The 20,068-nt window shown below is 45.0% G+C and overlaps 1 protein-coding gene and 1 long non-coding RNA gene across 3 annotated transcripts; one reads left to right on the top strand and one right to left on the bottom strand.

Moving 5' to 3' along the window:
* The first annotated feature begins 257 nt into the window (after nt 1-257).
* LOC309640710 lies at nt 258-11,310 on the top strand. Its single transcript, XR_014252339.1, has 5 exons — nt 258-1,385; nt 2,432-2,508; nt 6,270-6,336; nt 8,992-9,083; nt 10,914-11,310. It is a non-coding gene; the product is annotated as an uncharacterized lncRNA (long non-coding RNA).
* Nucleotides 11,311-14,592: 3,282 nt separating this feature from the next.
* Nucleotides 14,593-20,037, bottom strand: BHLHE41 (basic helix-loop-helix family member e41). 2 transcript variants are annotated; one of them, XM_082419753.1, is made up of 5 exons: nt 18,999-20,037; nt 18,800-18,863; nt 18,353-18,460; nt 17,916-18,027; nt 14,593-17,451 (listed from the first exon to the last, which is right to left on the bottom strand). In XM_082419753.1, the coding sequence occupies exons 1-5, from the start codon at nt 19,058-19,060 to the stop codon at nt 16,349-16,351; spliced, it is 1,449 nt and encodes a 482-aa protein (XP_082275879.1). In that variant the 5' UTR covers nt 19,061-20,037; the 3' UTR covers nt 14,593-16,348. The 2 variants fall into 2 exon arrangements, with proteins under 2 accessions (XP_082275879.1, XP_082275880.1); XM_082419754.1 differs by lacking the exon at nt 18,353-18,460 and having other exon boundaries at nt 18,999-19,363.
* Between the last annotated feature and the right edge of the window lie 31 nt (nt 20,038-20,068).

Genomic DNA, 20,068 nt, shown 5'->3' with positions numbered 1-20,068 from the left:
TTCCCTGAAACCGCGTGATCTGGGTTCCAGCCGGGTCAACTGTACGAGAAGAGGCCTTCATCAACAGGTAAAGGGGCCACACAGCGAGGGTGATCCAAACTACTGCTCTGATGAATGGGGCTGGGTAGTGGGGGACAATGGCCTGGGCACCTGATTTCGCAATGTCATAAATTTCTCAGGACTCTAAAATTAGAATCAAGTTGATAAATACACACATATCATCCTCATTTCTCTAGAGACAGATGCTACTTAAATTAGGTAGACGTAAATGGAAAGGCTAATATTTACCCTATTTGAAAAGGCATTTAAGGAAAAGTGTATTTAAGGATCCCCATGAGTTCTTAATTTGGGTTATAAACCTTGAGTAAGAAACTCTGCTCATCACATAGTATCAGCGGGTACATGACGTCCACATGACGTACAACTGGTGATGTCAACCTTGATCACCTAGTGAAGGTGGTGCTTGCCGGCGTTCTTCACTATAAAGTTACTATTTTTTCTTTCCATACTAACTTTGGACGTGAAGCCTAAGCGCAGTCCGCACTCAAGGGGATGTTCTGTTCACTATTTATTTTGAAAACGTTTCAAACTTCTAGAAAAGTTAGCAAAAATAGTGTGATGAATTCCCGTATCCACTTCATCTAGATTCTCCCCAATAGCATTTTCCATATATACTTCATCAATCTCTCTCTCTCTCTCTTGCTCCCTCTACAAATCTACGAATTAATACTATTTGTATTATTATTGTTTTGACTAAACCATTTCAGAGTAAGTTGTAGACAGCTTTATCCCAAGTACTTCCGCATGTATATCCTAAGAACAGGAGTTCTTTCGTAACCACATTATAATGATCAATTTCAGGAAATTTTGCATTAATACAATACTATTCTCAAATATATAGTTCAGCACTTCTGCTTTTGTCTATGATGAAGTATCTGGTACTAACCCTCTTGCTTTAACTATAAAGCTAGACAAAATGTCTAAGGCAAGTGTCTGCAGACATTGGAGAAGCAGCAACACAGGACAGAGCCGGCAATGCAAGACTGCAATCAATCCCTGAAGGCAGGGAAACCTAAGAGGTGAGCCTCATGACTCCTGGCTGTCTGCCTGGGGAAATTCTCCTGACTGCAGTGTAGCAATCTGGAATCCAAGCAGAGAGCGGCAGTCCCTCTGAGCTAAGGAGGAGGAGATCAGGGGTTAGGGCAGCTGAAGCACTGGAATCTGCAAGGCAGGGCCTCAGAGAGGCAGGAGCTGTGCAGTTTATATAAATATCATCATGAGTTCACTCTAATCCCTCTAACTCTGATGTAGTATCACAAGGCTTTCCCTAGTTTTCTAGTCCATACTTCTGGCTCTCTTTTAGAAACCCAGAGCAGACTGGCAAGGTAAGTCACCATTTTCAATGTCAAGTCTCTCAGCTGAAGAAGAGTGTGCCCGGGGTGAGGTGGCAAAAAGCGGGACATGGAGCAACCATCACTTGTGTGAACCCCTGAGAATGAATGATAGAAAACCCAGAAAATAATGGATTTGTTGAGAGAGTGCACCAAACATAAGTAGAAATTTAGGGGGTACACGATAACATGTTTGTCTTCTAGAGCTCCGATTATTATATTATTTAACCAAAATTCCAAGGTATTTAGTTGTAGTTTATTTTTTATTTAATTCAATAATTACTTCAACCCAGCTTCTTCATTTTTGAACTCTTTATTTTGATTCACTTCTTTGTTGTCTGGTGTCCATCTTTCAGTACTTTTTTCAAGACGGGTTCATGGATTTGGTTTTCCTTGATTCAGTGATTTTCAGCCTTAGCTGTATATTGTAATGACATTGGGAGCTTCTGAAAAACTACTGACTTCTGGCCATCCTCCCAGACCAATTCTATCAAGTTCTCTGAGGGTATGATCCATGCAAGTTTTTAAAAACATCCCTCAAGTGGTTCTAATGTGCAGACAAATATCTCCAATCTCAAAGAAATTACATAAACAGGCTTTCTCAGGAAAAAGAAAAAAAAAAAAAGAAGACCAAAGAAAATTGCAAGCAAAGTTCAGAGAAGCAGCCTAGAAAACACCCGAAAACCTGGTCAAACGCAGGTTCTGATTCAACAGCTATGGAATGGCAACTGAAATTCTGCGTTTCTAATAAGCTCCCCGATAATGCCAATGTTGCTGGCTCATGTACCACACTTCTGGGTAGCAATGGTACTCCTCTGTCTTCTGTAGTAAATATTGCTATGGAGGAATCTGGAGCTACTTGAATGTTTTTACCTTTTTTTTTCCCTTTTGGGTAGCTTGATTCTTATTCCTGGATCTCCATATGATTCTCTTCTTTGAAATTCAGATTTCGTTAGGTTACATGTATTAACAAACAATAGAATGAAAATTCCCACTTTGATATTACATTTGCTTCTGAATTTTGTTTTGTTTTGTTCTAGTGACCAAATCCACAGCAGTTCCAGCTCTTTCTGAGGATGTCCCATAGGATAGGCATGATGCCTGGCCTAGATAGTGGGTGAGATTCCTGCTTCCTCTTTTGCACATTCATTCTTACAATAAAATGCCCATCACTTGAGGTAATTGGAATAAGTTTGTTCCTTGCAACCAAAAGAAATTAATTAAAACAATTAGAAACCATAGATTTAAAAATATACAATATGAAACTGAAGATTGCACAGAATGCTGTGTCAAAAAGGCAACATGAATGCAAAAAAAAAAAAAAGTACTTACAGTGATGGTTGGCAGAAGTGGGGCAGGGGCAGAGAAGTTTTCTTAATTTCAATGTGCTTCTTACAAATAATTAGACTAGACTGATTGACAGATAATAAATAAGAAAAAATGTAGAAAAGTTATAGTGTCAAAAAGGAATTGAAGAGAGACTAAAGATTAAAATGTGATGCTAAAAGATTCTGGGAGATTTAAAACCAATTAAAAGCTGAAAACTGAGAAATAAGAAAATCTTAAAGGAATAGTAAGGCAAAATTTTAAAACAGGAGAATTATAAAAACTCATAAAACAGAAGTACAACATGGACTATAAAATACGCTGACTAAAGATGAGAACAAGAAAATAAAGTTTGAAAGGATACCAGAAGGTTAAAATAACTTGTTAAAATAATATAAGAATGAAGTTATTTATGAAATAATTTTCAACAGATGAAATTCAAAATAAGAAAAGGTTGAAGGTGAACAGGGTAATAAGGAAGATGTAAAATAGAATATGAGAGTAGGATTAAAGGTAAGTATAATTAATTTATACAGACTCTAATATACCATCGAAATATTTTTGTAAAGGTTTAAAGAGGAAAAGAAAATAGAAAAATGTCTCAAAATACACAAGGAATAAGAAAGCTTGGTGCCTATCGTCTTTCACCAAAAGGGACAATCTGCTAATGCAGTGTGGTGTCCTCAGGTGGAACCTGAGGGGACAGAGAACAATGTGACACCTTGGACGTGAAGGCTTCCCCATTGCTCCCCTCAGCAAGTGCCAGAGGCCAGCCTCACCAGCAGTAATCAGAAAAGACTATTAATACGGCAAACTCACAGCTGGATGGCACCGACCTGACCCAGGAGGAACTCCCTAGCCTGCCAGCCACATTCCCTCCTGGATTATCTCCTCCAAATTTAGCCCACTCTCAGAGTCAGGGGAAACTACTCTCTCTATATCAATAACCCACGAAGCATCAGGGGTCAACAGTTGTCTTATGTCTCTAGACAATTTTTAGGAACTGTGGTACAGCCCCCAGATTAAAAAAAAAAAAAAAAAAGCGTTTATTCGATAAATGCTTATTGGGCATCTTGCCTGTCCCTGGCAGTGTACTAGACTCCAGGAATACAATGATGAATGAATAACAGAACTCCCTTAACAGAGATCCAGACCCACTGTGTGGAAAGGATAGTGGAGTTTTAACAGTTATCAGTGGCACAAATAGAAGGACTGGCTCTGAGCAGCAGGGCTACTTTTCCCTCTGCGGTAGCAGGAAGGGAAGCAAGGGTGTGGGAGGAGGGAGGTAGGAAGGGTGAAAGTTAGGGAGATGATGCCCCATGGTTTGAATTCTCCTGATGAAGTAGGGAGACTGGGGAGATAAGCAGAGGTCTTGAGGTAAGTGGCAGAGAGGTCTGGGAGGGTCATAAAAGAAACTTGAGAAGGCGCTAAGGACAAGTAAACAGTCACAGCAGCCAGGGCCAAGTGAGGCTGGAGGTGGTGCCCGTCTGAGCAGCAGCAGTGTTTTGAGTGCCCAGGTGTGGGAGACACACCCAATTAATTACAACATAATGTGAAGAGTCCCAGGCGTGACAGGGTGATTTATTGAGACATTATCGGTGTCTGTTCTCATTGCATTTTTCCCTCCACCCATTTTCAAGAATGACTTCAGGGCTACTTACATCAGGGAAGTTTGGAGTTAAATGCTTGAAGGAAACCTCACATCAGGCCTTTTTTTCCTCCCCTTCTTTAAGCAGAGGTCTCAAAGTGGGCTTCTCCAGGCTAATACTTTGACAGATGTGCTTCATTTATAAGGAATAGTGTTTTGAGGTTTTTAAAAATAGTTGCCAACATTTTGAGAGTAGATTTCACATTAAAATCTAGACTTCAGCTTCTCCTGGAAAAATCCAATGACCTGGCAGTCCCGGGCTACCTTTTCACCTGGCTACAATTAGTTGAAGCTGTGTAATGTCTGCCCCTTTGAAGGGGGTACAACCTCTGATTCACTGTGGTCCCTGTTGTTCTCTGTGGTCTTATTCTCAGCCAACGTCACTCATTTAGGTTAACTGCCTGGTCCCTATAACCCTCTCCAAAGTTGGAGATTATGTCAGGAGGAAGGAGTAGAGGCAGAAGCAATAAGGCAGCAGGGTCACAGGTCTGCGGTTCCTTTGATGTGGCAAAGGCCCAGACGGGAATGGGGACTCAACGGCCCCAAGGCCTGGCTCTTTCCGCCTCAGCAAAGACACCCATCCAGAAAGCGGCCAACTTGGATGCTGACAATTATCTCAGACAGTCTGAGTATGAACAGGTCCTTTCCTTGTGAAAATCCCAGGTCCTTGTAAAATCCTAAGGAGGGTGGGAGTGGGACAGCCCACAATGCCTGAGATTATTTCCCACCAGCCCTTGGGGAGGTGGCTTGAAGTTAGACTTAATAAGAGAAATAAGGACATAATTTCTTGCACACGCATGTTTGTGGAGTGAGAGTTTAAACAGCCAAGTGGAGATTTAAAGAAAGGGCTAAGAAAACACAAAGCAAAGGAGTGGGTGAGGTTACTTTTTGACTCAGAGAGTTTTGGAAATTTTCACAGAGGAGATGTAATTTGGGCTGAGTTTTGACGACTGAGTAGGAGACCTCCAAATAAGGTTTTTCTACCCAAGTGCAAACATTTGAGAGTGCAGAGGAATTTGTGGTAGTTCAGTGCAACAAGCGCAATCGATGCCCATCGTCTGGTTGGGGGCAATAGGAGAAGGGACAGAGTAAAGGGAAGTGAAACTAGAAGGGAAGTTGAAGCTTTCATGCCTTCTTCATGTAATGGGTTGTTCCTAACTATTCTTTAGTGCACTACTGGTGTTTAAAAAGTTAACTGAGCTGGGAGTGTGGCCAATGCATGCGAAAGGAAGACGGGACAAAGACCACTGAGCAGGTTCCTGCAATAATCCAGGTGTGAAGTGATAACGCTTGGAACTAGGACAATGATTGTGGGAATGGGGAGGAGAGTTTGGATTTCAACAGCTGTTTATTGAGTGCTTACTGTATGCCAGGCATTGTGTTAGGTGCTGAGCAGACACTGATAAATAGATACTGGCTCTTGATAAACAGATACTGGCTCTTGCCTTGAAGAAGCTTATTGCCTAAGGGACAAAGCTTACCACACCTGGCACAGCCAGTGAAGAGCAGAAGCGTCTGGGACCTTCAAGCCCTAGTCACATGTGTTGTACATTCCAACAGGGGTGGAATTCAGTTGGTCCCACTGAGTTCCACACAGGTTCAGTGGCCATCTGAGAGCTGAGATACAATCTGTTTTGACACTTACTTCTTCTACAGGTTTGTTCTCTCTGACTCAGGGGATGGAGAAATGATCAGACTCTAATTTTAAATTTCAAAGAAGGTATCTCAGTTAAGTGAACAATTTCTTTTAACATAAGATGTAATCATTTAGACTAAGGTGAAAGTGATATTAACTCTATTGTTAGGGGAACTCTATTAATGCTTAAATACTGTATCTATAATTTTATTGCGACAATAAAATCCAATCAGCTTCCAACTCACTCCGAGTCTTTTCCGATTTGCAGGTATCAGATGTTAACTGCCTTTGACTCCTTACCACTTGTTGATGTCTCTGTGTCACACAGTTGCTCAGTAAGTGTTGGTGAAATGAACTTTAACATGGAAGGGGATGATTTGAGAGGCCAGTGTTGTGTTGTCTTTGGTGAGGTCATCAAGCTCAAGTGCTTGCCAGAGATTCATTCGTTCATCCAGCAAATGTCTACTGAGAATCAATACATGTTTATTTTTAAAAGGCAAATAAATAAATATTTATTTATTGCCAGGTACCATTCTTGGCATTAGACAAATAGCTGTGAAAAAAGTCCCTGTTCATCCTAATGAGACAGACAAGCAATAAACAAACAATATGTCTGTGTATTCATATACATCAGTATATACATAATGTCAGGAGTAATACCTGCTATGAAGAAAAAACAGATCAAAAATAATGATGGAGGGGTGGCATTTTTTTTATATATTGCCTACAGGATGCTCAGGGAGGGCCTCTCTGAAAAAGTGGCATTTGAGCAGAGACCTAAAAAAAAGGTACGGGTGGGCTTCTCTGGCGGTCCAGTGGTTAGGATGCTGCGTTTTTCACGGCAGGGGGTTCAGGTTCGATCCCAGGTCTGGGAAATATGATCCCCGCATGCCCAGTGGTATGGCCAAAAAAAAAAAAAAAGGTGCGGGTGCAGTTGTAATCAGCTATCCCCCATCTGGGGATTGAGTGTTGCAGGCAGATGGATGAGCAAGTGCAAATATTCTGAGAAAGACCAAGCTTGTCCTGTTGGAAGAGGAGCAGGGAGGCTAGTATGGGTCCAGAGAGTTAAGGGAAGGGAGAGGGGACAGGAGGAAGGGATGAAAATTGATGCCTTTTGCCTGGCATCTTCCTAAGCTCCAAGTGAAAAAAATCCAGTGCAGAGGGATATAATTGCTAGTTGTCATAAACAATAATTGGTTAGCAAACGCCTGGGAACTTGGGAGGCGTTATTGCAAGTTTTGAGCACCATGATGGGTGATGAATTTGTCTGTATAGGTCACTGATGTATCCCCAATGCCTGGTACATAGTAAGAGCTCGATATATATTTGTTGACTAAATGTTGGAAGTCTACCTTTGCTTTTTCAACTTTCAGAGTGTTATTAATAACTAAGCTGTTTCGTACAAACGGTTTGGGTGGTAGGGAAGTGTTATTCAAATTCAACCTATAGGACATTATGCATACATATCATTACCAGGCAAACAACAAAAATGATTTCGTTTTGTGCTTTGTGAACGTCTGTTAGCTCATACCAGTCTGCCTCCAGGGTGGCACTCACTGTGCCCTTTACGCTGGAGAGTTTACAACCACTCTAGGATGTCTTAGCAAATACTGGCACCTGACTTGTCCAAATATTACTGGCAACTCCCGAGATCGCTTTCCATCACATGACCCAAACTAAAGTTGCAGAGGGGTAGCGGTGCTTCCCTATCTTTTTAACACTGCTGTGTGCACCCGGTTATCCAAAGGGTATCATGAACCCCAAATTCCTCCAAAGGAATTACCCATTTCACATCCTTTATAAACATGCACGTTTCCAGACGTGTTACAAAATCAGCCTGTGATCACTTCAAAAAGTGAAAGTGTGAGACTTGATCATCTTTCCTAAGAGAAAGTGTTTCTACATATTTTTAAAAAAATATAACTTAAAAAACCCATCCCTCAGCCCCTGACTACATTAATTTCCTTCACTTCACGGCACCATGCAGAATCCATCAGGGCCATAAAATCACTTCTTTTCCTTTACACCTTCCCCGGGAAGTCCCAGTATATTGATCACAGTTAACTAAATCCCCTAGCGCTTAATTAGTGGGAATTCAATTTGCAAAACTGAGACCAATGAAAGATACTTCACCACACCCACACCCACTGCCAGGGGTTTCTCCAGCAAGACGAGCCCAGGTCAGGCCAGGGTCTGGCCCGCTTCCCGGCGCCGCTGGGTGTGTCACGGTGTGTCACCCCCCAGCCTGTCACTTCCCCAGGCTGCGGCCGGCCCAGGCTTGAAGTTCCCGCCCCAAGGCCCTCCGAGGCGCTTGTCGACCTTCCTCTAACCCGCGCCGGGAGGGCTGCTCGGAAACTGCTGTGTCAGAATGGTTCGAGGAGCACCAAGTCACAGCCGGCTTTAATTCGGGATGAATGACTACCTCGGGCCGGCCCGCTAGGACTCGGCGCGGCAGGGTGCGGCGCAGCTGTCGGGAGGGCGCGTCCCCGTCCCCGCCCCGCCCTGCCCTGCCCTACCCTGCCTTACCCTGCCCTGCCCTGGCTTACCCTGCCCTGCCTTTCCCTGCTCTGCCCTGCCCTGCTCTCGGCCCTAGGCCCTCTGCCCTCCACCTGGCCGCCCTCCACTCGGCAGCTCGCTGGCTCCCCGGAGCCCGTTTCAGGGTAAAGGCGGGGGCAGGGGCCAGTGCGCACGCGCAGAAGGCGGTGCGCCAGAGCCTCCCGGCCCCCGCCCCGCCCCCTCTCACGTGCCGCGCAGCGTGCGCCCAGGCATGTGCGGGCGCATGTGACAGCGCCGAGTCCGGCTCAGGCTCCCTCACCCCGCGCCGCTGTACTTTGAACCCGGGCGTGGGAGGGGGGTGAGGAGGGAGAGTCGGGAGGGAGGCAGGACAGCCGGGCGGGGACAGGAGGGGGAGGCCGGCCTCCCCGAGAATGATATCATCGGCAGATTTATCGCTAGGCAACCTAAGAATGCTTCTCTCTTTCCAATCCTAGAGCTCCTTGAAGATCTCCAGGCTGGTGACATTATTCCCCTCGGCTTTAATTCCCTCACTGTGCAGCGCTCGAGCGGCGATTTCAGAGCTAGGGTTGGTTTTCCAGTTTTTAAATGAGTACGCTTCAAACACAGAGCTCAGAACTAGATCCTTTATCGCGCCCACTTGTGTCTGCAGAGCTCTGCAGGGTGTGGGCATATAGTCAGGTTTCTTCACCTGTTCGGTCACGTGCGGATCACACAGCTACGTTATAGCGATGCAGATAAGCCCTGTTAATGCAATATATACTCGAAAACCAAACCCTGCTTAAGGTGTCACAGAAAGAGACGCTGGTATCTTTAAAATGTCCTATCAGAGGGAATTTTCTGATTAAGTAACTGAGGTCTTCAGGAATTGGATCCAGGGTGAAGTCCCCCTGTCAAAACTGGTTTTTGAAACACTGCTGAACCTGTAAAGCCGTATATGAAAGCGAAGTTTATTACCGAGTTATGTGGCGGATACTCAGTGTGTCTGCTGTGAGGCATTTGATATTCTATGTATACACATGAGCAAACACATATGTAAAAGACTTAAAATTGAAACCGTAGCTGAAGTTTACAACACCCTAAAAATACCCCATATAAAAACTGTAGCAGATCGCCCTCTTTCCTACTTCCTCAATTCTAAAGGTTCCCTCTGTCCAGATTCATGGCTTGCTTTGATCCCTTCTTTCGTGGAGAACCTTTAGAGTTCAATAGACCCACTAGGTACGGAGGGGTAGAGGCAGAGATGGAAAGCTCACCAGATCATGTGGGGACTTCCAAACCAAGGAGGACACATTTCTGGATGTCTCCAAATTGAGTAGACAACAAAATTGTTTGGCTCTTTCTGTGGATGTCGAAAATTGTTTTTCCAGAATTTCTCCATCGTAAATTTTGCATGCTGTATGCCATAATTTGGAAAGGCTATTACCGTGATAATCTTTCCTTGTCCACCAAAAACGTATACTCTGCCTCTTAAGACGGCGAATGGACTAGCTTTACTCGTTTCATGAGAAAACAGCCTATCACCTTCCTAACTACTACACTGTGGGTAAAGCGCAGTGGACTCAAAAACCAAAAAATCTTGTTCCAATCTTGGTTCTGCTACTTCCTGAGCTATGTAACCTTGGACTAGTTGCCTGCTTCAGCTTCCTCCCAGAGGTTTCAAAAAACAGGCTTTAAGATTCCTTGTTTCCCTCTAGGGCTCCTCTCTCTCATTTCCCCTTTGGGTACTGAGTGGAGAACATGAATCATCATGCCCCTACTTAAGGAGAGGAAGTCACCCTTAGTGTTTTTTTTTTTTTTGTAAGACAGATGGATGAGGTGAGACAGAGCTGCTTGTGAGGTACTGTTTTTCCCCCCGCTACTTCATTAGATATTATCAGGCTATGAATGCTATTCTTTGCAGTAGGAAATATCATGACCCCTCAATCCCACCTTATGGTGCAGATCCTCAGGAGGAGATGATGGTGAGAGTCAGTACGGCAGTCAAGTTATAAAGAGACTGAGAAGTTAGGAAGTACTTGCTCAGACCTCAAGTCGAGTATAGCCAGTTAAACTGTCCTGGCGCTTAGCACAGGGCCAGAGTGTGCCAGAGCCTTCCCTTTGGAGATGGACTCACTCTCCTGTTCCTTCTGTAAACCCCAGCTACTTCTCAAGGTCTTCTCTGACCCACCCAGATGAAGTTAGGAACCTTCACCCCCAAGTATTGTAATCACCCCTGTGTAGCACATACTATGTTTCACTGTAATTTATTTTAGTGTGGGTCTGCCACCCCCAATAGACTTTGAGATCCTCAGAGATTGTTAATCTTTGATTAGCCAGCACTTACACAGCACCTCACATATAGTAGGAGCGAAGCAAATGCCTGAATCCCCATACCCACTATTTCTTCAAACTGTAGGCTCAAGGAGAAAGGAATGTGTTGCAATCCACAGGGAGTCTGAAACCTCTCACCAGAGGATCACCAATGGCTGCGTCTAAATTCAGAGGCAGCGTCAGGGCCTACACGTCCTCCCTGCCAGTTCCCCAGAATGCTTTAGCTGGACCTGCCACCCAAGATGTCCAAAACCCAGAGGCAGAGATATCACACCAGAAGCAGGGTCAAGGGTCATCCATGAATCAAAATGCAGTACCAGTTTTCACTGAAGGCTCTTGGTCCCCTGTTCCTATCATCATCAGAGAAAGAAGTGCTCATCAAATCAAAAAATTTGCTTCTGGCACGGGAATTTCCTTATTTTGAAGTTACTGTAGGATAAAACCACTTTTTTGTGTAATAAAAATGATTAAAAATATATAAAGTGTCTGAAGGCTTTTGCATAAGTGTTCTGATATGGAACCTTGCTGAGAATGTGAAAGTTAAATGGAGAAAAGAAGTTGGCGGGATCAACATGTCACTGCCTCTACAAGCTCACACAATTTAGAGAAGTGCCCCTCAGGTACTCTGTTAAAACCTATTTACTCTAATTTTAGATGCATTTCAAATGGGTGTGGTTTTGGTTAAATGGTTTCCCAGCCCACAGTAAGTCAGAAGTAGCAAATTAGATAAGACTTAGGCAGGCGCTCTGACACATCAAGAAGTGATAGCTGGCAGCCTGACCCTGAGTAAGAGACTGAAAAACCTATAAAAAGCAGGTATAAGAACTCAAAAAGAATTCTGTGCAGGTGCCAGTACTCCCAGATGACGTGTGTAGTGCAAAAGTGATGTTTATAATCATGACCCTGAATTACTGAGAAAGGTTAACTTTCTCAGTAGGGTATTTTTTTTCTAAGACATGTGTAACATATTTTACTAAGCTTTTCACTAAAAATAAATAAGTAATAAAGGTAAACAATGTTGGCACCTGAACATAGAAGCTTCTGTTTTCTCAACCATTGTTTCATGGGGGCACATATTCCCTGAAGCCACATAAATTGGGCATCACTGAATTCAGAATTTTAAAACATCAACTTTTTAAAAGGTTTAGTTTTACATTTGTTTGGAGTTTTGAATATAGAATCACTGAACAAGTGCAAGAAACCCAATTTAAAACAAGTGTCTGACTCTTCCTGGAGCATTTTTATTTTTATTCATTTTATTTTATTTTTATTTTTTGGCTGTGTTGGGTCTCTGTTGCTGCGAACGGGCTTTCTCTAGTTGCGGCGGGCGGGGGCTACTCTTCGTTGTGGCGCACAGGCTTCTCACTGTGGTGGCTTCTCTTGTTGCGGAGCACGGGCTCTAGGCACGCGGGCTTCAGTAGTTGTGGCATGCGGGCTCAGTAGTTGTGGCACACGGGCTTAGTGGCTCCGAGGCATGTGGGATCTTCTCGGACCAGGGCTCGAACCTGTGTCCCCTGCATTGGCAGGAGGATTTTTAACCACTGTGCCACCATGGAGGTCCCTGGAGCAGTTTTTAAAAGTACATGCTGCACATGTTTTTTAGTATAAATCCCATCTTAATCACAGAAAATATGTGATAATTTTCCATGTCAATCCCCTATTAAATTCTATGAAAAACTGGAACTTACATTGGACTTAGGCATGCACTGTATATTCATTTTGAACTTATTTAAAACAGCACAGTTAGAGCAATGGGTGGGCCTAAATATGTTGATCTGAGGGTCCAATAGATTAAGAATTTTTGTTTAATGAAAAACATCAGATTGCTCTCTGAAATAAAATACTATGATCACAACAGTACAGCCAGCTTTTAGCGTTATAATGGGCTTAACTCGTTCACGAGGGCTCTGTTCATTTCTGTCTAAAGTAAAAGCCCTGAGTCTGCCCAGCCTTGTCTTCCCAGAACCTCAAATGGCACTCGCCTCCCGTGGAGAGGTTCAGAATCGACCTGTGACATAGACAGGAACAGCCTGAGGCGTCTTTGACATACTTTTGAACAAATCTCAAGTAATGGGCAATAACAAAATTTATGGCCTGTAGGGCTAGTAACAGAGAACTAAATGAAAAATAGTTTTCACAATGATAGGAACTAAAACTCCAGTCATATTTTAAAGAGCTATTAAAATGTAGTTTCTAGTGCCTTAAAAGTGGCCTTAGCTCTTTGTGGGAGGAAAGGATGTTTATCAGTTCAATATAAACTTTGCTAAGAGATATGTGTGTGTAAAATTAATTCGTATAATACTATATGTGTAAAACATTATTGACTCAAGATTCATATTTGTCGTATATTGAAAAATCACATATAATACAAAGGGTTTAGGCTAAACTTGACCGCTGTAGGTATAGAATCCTCCTTAGCAAATTATAATGACTCCAGTCTTTTGGTTCATTAAAATAAATCTATGACCAAAATAACATTTTTCAGATGCAATATAGACAATATTATTTTGCAGTTCTATCCTCACTAACTTTATCCTATTACCATGCTAGTATAGAGGCATTTGGACTAAACAACTAATCTATAAAATCTGGTCCAACCCTAAGGTTTTTTTGTTTTATTATACCAAAATTATACAAATGCTAAAACATTTTATTATCCTCTGACTTCCTTTGCATCTTTTTTGGCTATGAAACACATGATTACAATATGACATTAACATGTAACTCAAAATATTTAAAATGCTACTTTTTTCCATTATTCTGGTTCGGACAGAATATTTTTTTAAAGTTCAATAACTTACCATGCTCAAAATCCTACATGGTTTTGTAATGTTAATTTTTATTTCCTTTTCCTGTGATTTATTCATGATGTTTCATGAATGCTGCCCAAATTCGGTTTATTTGGTTCAAGATGCTGCAGCGGGAAGTAGGTCACTGACTGGGGGATACAACAGATCTGGCCTCTAGTGCTGGCTCCAGGTAGCTTTGTGGCCTTGGGAAGATATCTGATATCTCTGGGCTTCATTTCTCTCATATTTAAAAGGCAGGGGCTGGACAGCTGATCTCCGAGGTTCCTTCCGGCTCCACTTTCTATGACTTGCAGTTTGGTTGCCATGAAGTCAGCAGAGGGAGCACTTTTTCTACATCTCATAAATTTTGACTATTATTTCAACACCTTTCAAAAATCAAGGGGTTTGTGAAGAACATTATTGAAACTGAATACTGACAATCTTTTGCACAGTTGGTATCAAATCACACATTTGATTATAAACTTGAGAAAGTCTAGAAACAATTATTTCTGTTCCTTGAATTCCATGATAAAGTCCCACAAGAGAATTATTTTATAAAGGTTAAGAAGCTAAAATATACCGAGAAATTAACCACCCCTAAGTGATAGAGTATTTATACGGGATCCAGTGAAAGAGAAGCACCAGACCACACAACAGAGGCTACCTGGTGTCAAAGATGAAAAGCGAAACATCCGTCAGTCATAAAAACATTAGCAAACTAGGTCTAACGTACACCATGGAAGTGACTGGTAGGTTTTTCTTTTGCACTTTTCATGTAGATACATTGGGAACAAGCAAGTAGACACAGACAGAGCCTGGAGGCTTGCAAGAGATTACAAATGTGTGATATCAAGCCAGTGACAAATAAAGTTGTGTATCTGAGAAACTAAATGACTTTTATCCCTATATTCATAGATTATCTTAAAACTATCCAAGCATCCATTGTCTTTTTAATTATTAGACAATCTCATAGCGTACGTATATTAAAGTTTTTATTCCTTAGTAAGAATTTTAAAATCACAAAATAGCGTGGCAATATTTATTTTAGGTAATAGAATTTGTGGAGTGCTGAAAATACTAGAATATAAAGATAATTTCTAGTTTATCTTCACATACTAAACTTTTCTAAACCAGCTGGTTTCTTGCAGACAGTGTTTATTTATTTTTTTTAATAATTTAAGACAGCATAAGCTTGTACCAAGCATAAGCATTGTAACAAAAGTGCAACTTTTCAGCAAATCCTCCCCCAAAGATATTTTAACTCAAAATATCATTAGCACATATTTTCTCCCTACAAAAATAGCATGTCAGACATCATTAATTGGATGTATTAACAACTATGTACATAAGAGCCACCTTGTAGGCTAAGAGTTTAACGTTGTTTAAACACAGCGTTTGAGGCAAACAGTAGCAACAGCAGCAGCAAATGCACCAAACTGACTAAAAGACCCAGATATTTTCTTCACTCATAGTCAGACTGTTGTGTCTCACCCCTTACATAACATTCAAGTGAGATTTCTCACAGTGCTACCTTGGCAACAAACTAAAAATATCTAGACAAGGTCTTGGTTTAAGCCTTATTAAAAAAGCTTTCTTTGTGATTATCTGGTATCTGGTTTGGTCTCCAGAAAATACATAGACTTGGAGATAGGAAGGCCTCACAGGGCTTCATTCCACATCCTTACAGCATTTCCAACCCAAACGGACCAGTTTAATGCTTTCCTCCTCCGCTCTTGTGAATTAACAGAATACAGGATAAATCAGTTCGGACTTGTTTTCTTTTCTTTTTTTTTCTTTAAAGTTCAGTGCACATTCTTTTTTTTTGTTTTTTAACACCAAGATGATACAAACTTAGAAACATGATGGATTAAATAATGACAGGGTGAAAATAGATGCACTCAATTTCATATATATATATATATATATATATGAAATTAAGATGAGTTAATTCATTCATGGTCAATTTCTCAATAAAGTGCTAGCAAATGTACTGAGAATGACTCTGGCCTTCCTCATCCATCTCCTTCCCTGACTTAGTTCTGACGTTGGCCCAACTCCGCATCTCTTTAAACAAGCGCAAGTTACTAAGAGACACCATTCAAACCACTTCAGAATAGGCTGCAAAGTGAGCGACTGCATCCTCACCTCTTCCTCTTTGAAAAATATACGCCTTTTGAAAAGCTGAACATTATAAAATAGTGAAGACTAAGTTGAATTCTAAAAGGTCCTCCTTCTAGTTGTGGAAATCTTCCTAAAGCAAGCAGGACAGCTTTGAGACGCAGGCAGACAGCCGCTACCTGCGGTTCCACGTCAGCTCCGCCGCCACCTTTCCCTTACCCTGGTTCAGCGAGCTCACTCGCAGAGCAGACCCTTCTCACTTCCTCGAGAATTCGGTTCTATATTTTATATTTTAAAAGACAATGGAACGTGGCCTAAAAGAAGGCAAAACTTACTATGGGGAGCTCTTTAAAGAAAAAAGAATACCTATGAGGTTCTTTTACAGCTGGTGGGAGAAGAAAGGGATGTTAGTGTGTGAAGGTTGGTGGGCGGTGAGGGATGAGCAAAACAGGAACTCCAAACGTACACAAAACACCTGTGGTTTTTTTGCTTGTTTTGTTTTGTTTTCTTTTAAGCCCGTCGTGCATCTCTTACATTTCCTCCCTTGAAAACGTTAAGGGTGTTTTATTATGATTCCGCGTGAACCCGGGTCCCTTCTAAGGGGAGCAAGGATTCAGGGGGTTTCCTTTCCTGCCTGCGAGGGATCTTCCTGAGCGGAGCTCTCCGGGTTCCCCGGCTCGCAGCGGCCGGCGAAGGGCAGGTGGGTGCGGCCGTGCGGGGGTGGGGGGTGCAGCGCCCCAGGGGGCGCCACCTCGTGCGGCAGGAGGGTCGCGGCGGCGGCGGCGGCTGCCGCCTTCTCGGGAGGGGGCGACAACACGGAGGACAGGCAGGGGAAGGCGGCGGCGGCGGCGGCGGCGGCAGCGGCGGCGGCGGCGGCCGGGGCGGGGATGCCGGGGTACAGCAGTGGGAACGGGGCGGCGGCCGCCGCCGGGTACAGGTACTTCTCCAGGCCGCTCTTGTCCAGGAAGGGCTGCACGTAGGCGGCGGCCGCCGAAGGCGAGAGGAAGTAGAAGGGCAGGCAGAAGGGGGCCGCGGCGGCCGCAGGCTGCGCGAAGGGCGCGCCCCCGCCTCCGCCGAACGCCACCAGCGAGCTGAGCAGGGCAGCGTCGGGTCTCAGCAGCGCGGCCGGGGCGGCCGGGTCGGGCCCCAGGAGCGCGGCCGCCGCCGCCGCCGCGCCGCCCCCCAGGCCGCCGCCGCTGCGGGAATCCAGCTTCATCCTCTTGGGCGCCGGCGAGTCCTCCCCGGGGGGCTCCTGCTTGATGGTGACGCGGCTCGCCCCCGCGCCTTTGCCCTTCTCGCGGTCCGGCCGGGCCTCGGCCTCGCCGCCGTAGCCGCTGTCGGTGTCCGTGTCGTTCTCGGCGGCGAGCTCGGCGCTGGGCTGAGTCCGCTGGATGACTGGCACGCAGTGGGCGAGGGGCTCCAGCTTCTGCCCGGCGCGCTCCAGGCAGGGGGCGGCCCCGGGCCTGGCGGGGGCGGCGGCCGAGGGCACGCCGGTGCCTTTGCTCAGAGGAACCTGTTGAGTCAACAGCTGGGGGGTGGGCAAGAACTGGGTGGCCACGGCGTGCAAGTGGTTGATCAGCTGGACACACCGCGGCTCCCTGGGCGTCCAGCTCTCAAACCGGGCGAGGTATTGCAAGACTTCTTTGGCGCATGTTTGAAATCCCGAATGGAACGCATCCAAGTCGGACTGAATGGGCGATTTCAGAGATCGTTCCCCTAGGATGAGGAAGGGGTGAGGGGCGGGGGTGGGAAACAGAGGAATGGAGGCAAGAAGAAAAATACCGACGTTAAAACATCTGCTTATCACGTGGGCCCCGCATTGACTAAAGTGATCTCGGTTTTTCCTCCGTATTCGAGTGATATAAGCCACCGGTTGCCCAGAGGTGGGAGGAGTGGGGAGGGGGGGAGGCGCTCTACTCCCCGCTGAAAAACCGAAGTGGAGAGGGCGCAGCCGCCACTTTAAATACAAATCTGACTCCTCTGAGTTCGGCTGAAAAGCCTTTAGGATGCTTCGGGAAATGGGCACTTTCCAGTGAAGGGAAAGTGTAAGCAATTTAACAAATGAAAGTGAGCCCGTGGGCCCCAGGAAGGAGGTGGGGCTGGGGGAAGAGTCCTAACACTGCTCCTCTGTGGGCTGCCCGGCTTCCTCGGGGTGGGCCGGCCTCCCTGAACTGACTTACCATTCTGTAAAGCAATTATCTTCTGATGCTGCTGCTCTGTTAAGGCTGTTAAAGCTTTTAAGTGTTTCAAAGTTAATTCCAAGACCACCGCTTTCTCCAGGTGCCCCAGAGTCTGCAGTGCAAAAAAAAGAAGGGGGCACTTGGTGACTTAAAAACACACATTTGGCTTCACTGGCTCTCCAGTCAGCACAGCAACTTAAGCAAACACTTTGAAAGAAGTACTATTCCTATACTTCTTGAGCTTTCCACAATACAGGTTATAAATGATTTCTTGCCTTCAGTTGTGAACAGCTACTCTTGAGTTTGCAGGAAACTCTACCCTATAGCACAGGTTGTAAGGAATCTGATATTTACATTTATCCTTATATCTCTGGGAGTAGTATCAGGCTATTAACACGCCCTTGGAGAGCGGCAAAGAATAAAAATCTGCATCTTACTGTCAACTTTAGATGTTCAGGCAGTAAGTCTTTCAGCTGAGCGATGCATTCATTAATTCGGTCTCTTCTTTTCTTTTCTATTAATCTGTGCGGTAATTTGTAGGTATCCTTAATATATGAGAGTCATGGAAGAGAGAAAACAATAAGCTAAACATTCATTTACTGGATATTACAATACCGCCGCCCCACCACCAAAAAAAAAAAAAAAACACTATGTGAGAAACTATGCCCAAGACAACTGTTTCCTCTGGACTGTTCTGAAATGCAATTTAAATTCAGGTATGATGTTTAATCTCCCCTTGAGAGTATCCCGCAAACCACTTAAAATTCACAGTCGGGGAAGCTCAGGGGCTGGAATATATTTGCGGGCAGAGCTTCGCTGTGAAATCAATGGCCCTAATTAACTGTCCAGGCAGGTTATGGGGAACATCAGAAACTTACACTTACCTTGCTATCGTCTCGCTTCATGCTCCTTTTGGGTTTACACATATACAAAGAGGGATAATCCAGTCTGCAAAACAGAAATCAGCATCAGGCATCCATTCGGGGAGGGGCTCTGCCCTCGCCCGCTCCATACCACTTTCTGGAGAAGAAAAAAATCAAACTGAAGCCTAGACAGATATTCGCAAGGGTGCGTGCACCTTACCCTATAAAATCTCTATGTTCCAGTAACTGTCTCTCTTGCAAATGAGGAATTGCTTCGTCCATGTTCCACCGCTGTCCGTTTCCTCTGTTTCGATTTTTGGGGTTCTGTTCTATAATCTGTGGGACGGTAGCTTTGGGAGATCTTGGGGGGATCTGTACGTCTCCACTCTCTCTCTCTCTCCCTCTTCAGTGCAGTGTTGAAAGTGTGAAGCGGTTGGTCCCCTCCTCCCACCGTGCTCGCTCTCTCGCACACACACGCACACACACGCACGCACACTCGCGCCGGCCCCACTGCGCTGGTAGTTTGCTCTCACTCCGGGCAGTGTTTGGCCACAGGGCACGCGCGTCGCCGGCCAGACCAGCACCCAGCTCACGTGCGGAACGTACCATCCGCGGTCCAGCCCGGAGGGGGGCGGGGGAGGAGGGGCCGGGCCGGGAGGGGGCGTCTGGAGAAAGCTGCGAGGGAGGGCAAACGGCGGGAGGGGGCGGGGACACCTGATCAGGGCCACCGGAAAGGAAAAACAACTTCAGCCAAGCTATTCATCTTCCCGAGGGCGGTGCAGTCAGCTGGGGGAGTGTGTGTGTGTGGGGGGGGGGGGCGCCGGGGGGTGCAGGGCAGCCAGGGCTTCCTCGGCTCGGAAGTGCGACTCCCTCAATCCGTCCGTCATTGCGGTTCGGGAACGTGAACGTGGCTTTTTGCTTTTCCACCGACTGTGCTATTGGTTTGGACCAGAAAAAGGAAAGAGAAAGAGAACTCGCGGTGGGTCAACTTCAGTCCCAAAGGACAATTTGGAGACTTGTTTGCTCACCGCTCGGTGGCCGGCGGGGACCCCTTAGCCCTGATTGGAGGTTGCCCCGAAAGGGGACAACTTGAAATCCGCTCCCTGAAGGATTTAAAATAAACGAATATGTAGCCAGTGGGTCAGAATGTCGCAATCCAAGTGTCTTTTGGCCACACAGTGTCCCTGGGCCACCCAAACTTCCCGCAGCAGTCGGAATTGCGGTGCCACTAATCACAGCCGCAGATGACGACGTTTGGGGCCTCAGGCTCTCCCCGAGGAACGCGGCAAG

The sequence above is a fragment of the Balaenoptera physalus genome (assembly GCF_965194825.1).
Source record: "Balaenoptera physalus genome assembly, chromosome: 13".
In the NCBI taxonomy this organism is placed as follows: Eukaryota; Metazoa; Chordata; class Mammalia; order Artiodactyla; family Balaenopteridae; genus Balaenoptera; species Balaenoptera physalus.
Note: the sequence above shows the minus strand (reverse complement) of the source record. Positions and strands in the feature narration are given on the sequence as shown.

What these genes read in the sequence shown, in the direction of transcription:
- BHLHE41 (XM_082419753.1), bottom strand. Translation starts at nt 19,060, where the DNA reads ATGGACGAAGCAATTCCTCATTTGCAAGAGAGACAGTTACTGGAACAT. An exon ending in GAACATAGAGATTTTATAGG is followed by an intron (nt 18,864 to 18,998) that starts GTAAGGTGCACG and finishes TCTGTTTTGCAG; the next exon opens with ACTGGATTATCCCTCTTTGT. An exon ending in TGAAGCGAGACGATAGCAAG is followed by an intron (nt 18,461 to 18,799) that starts GTAAGTGTAAGT and finishes TCATATATTAAG; the next exon opens with GATACCTACAAATTACCGCA.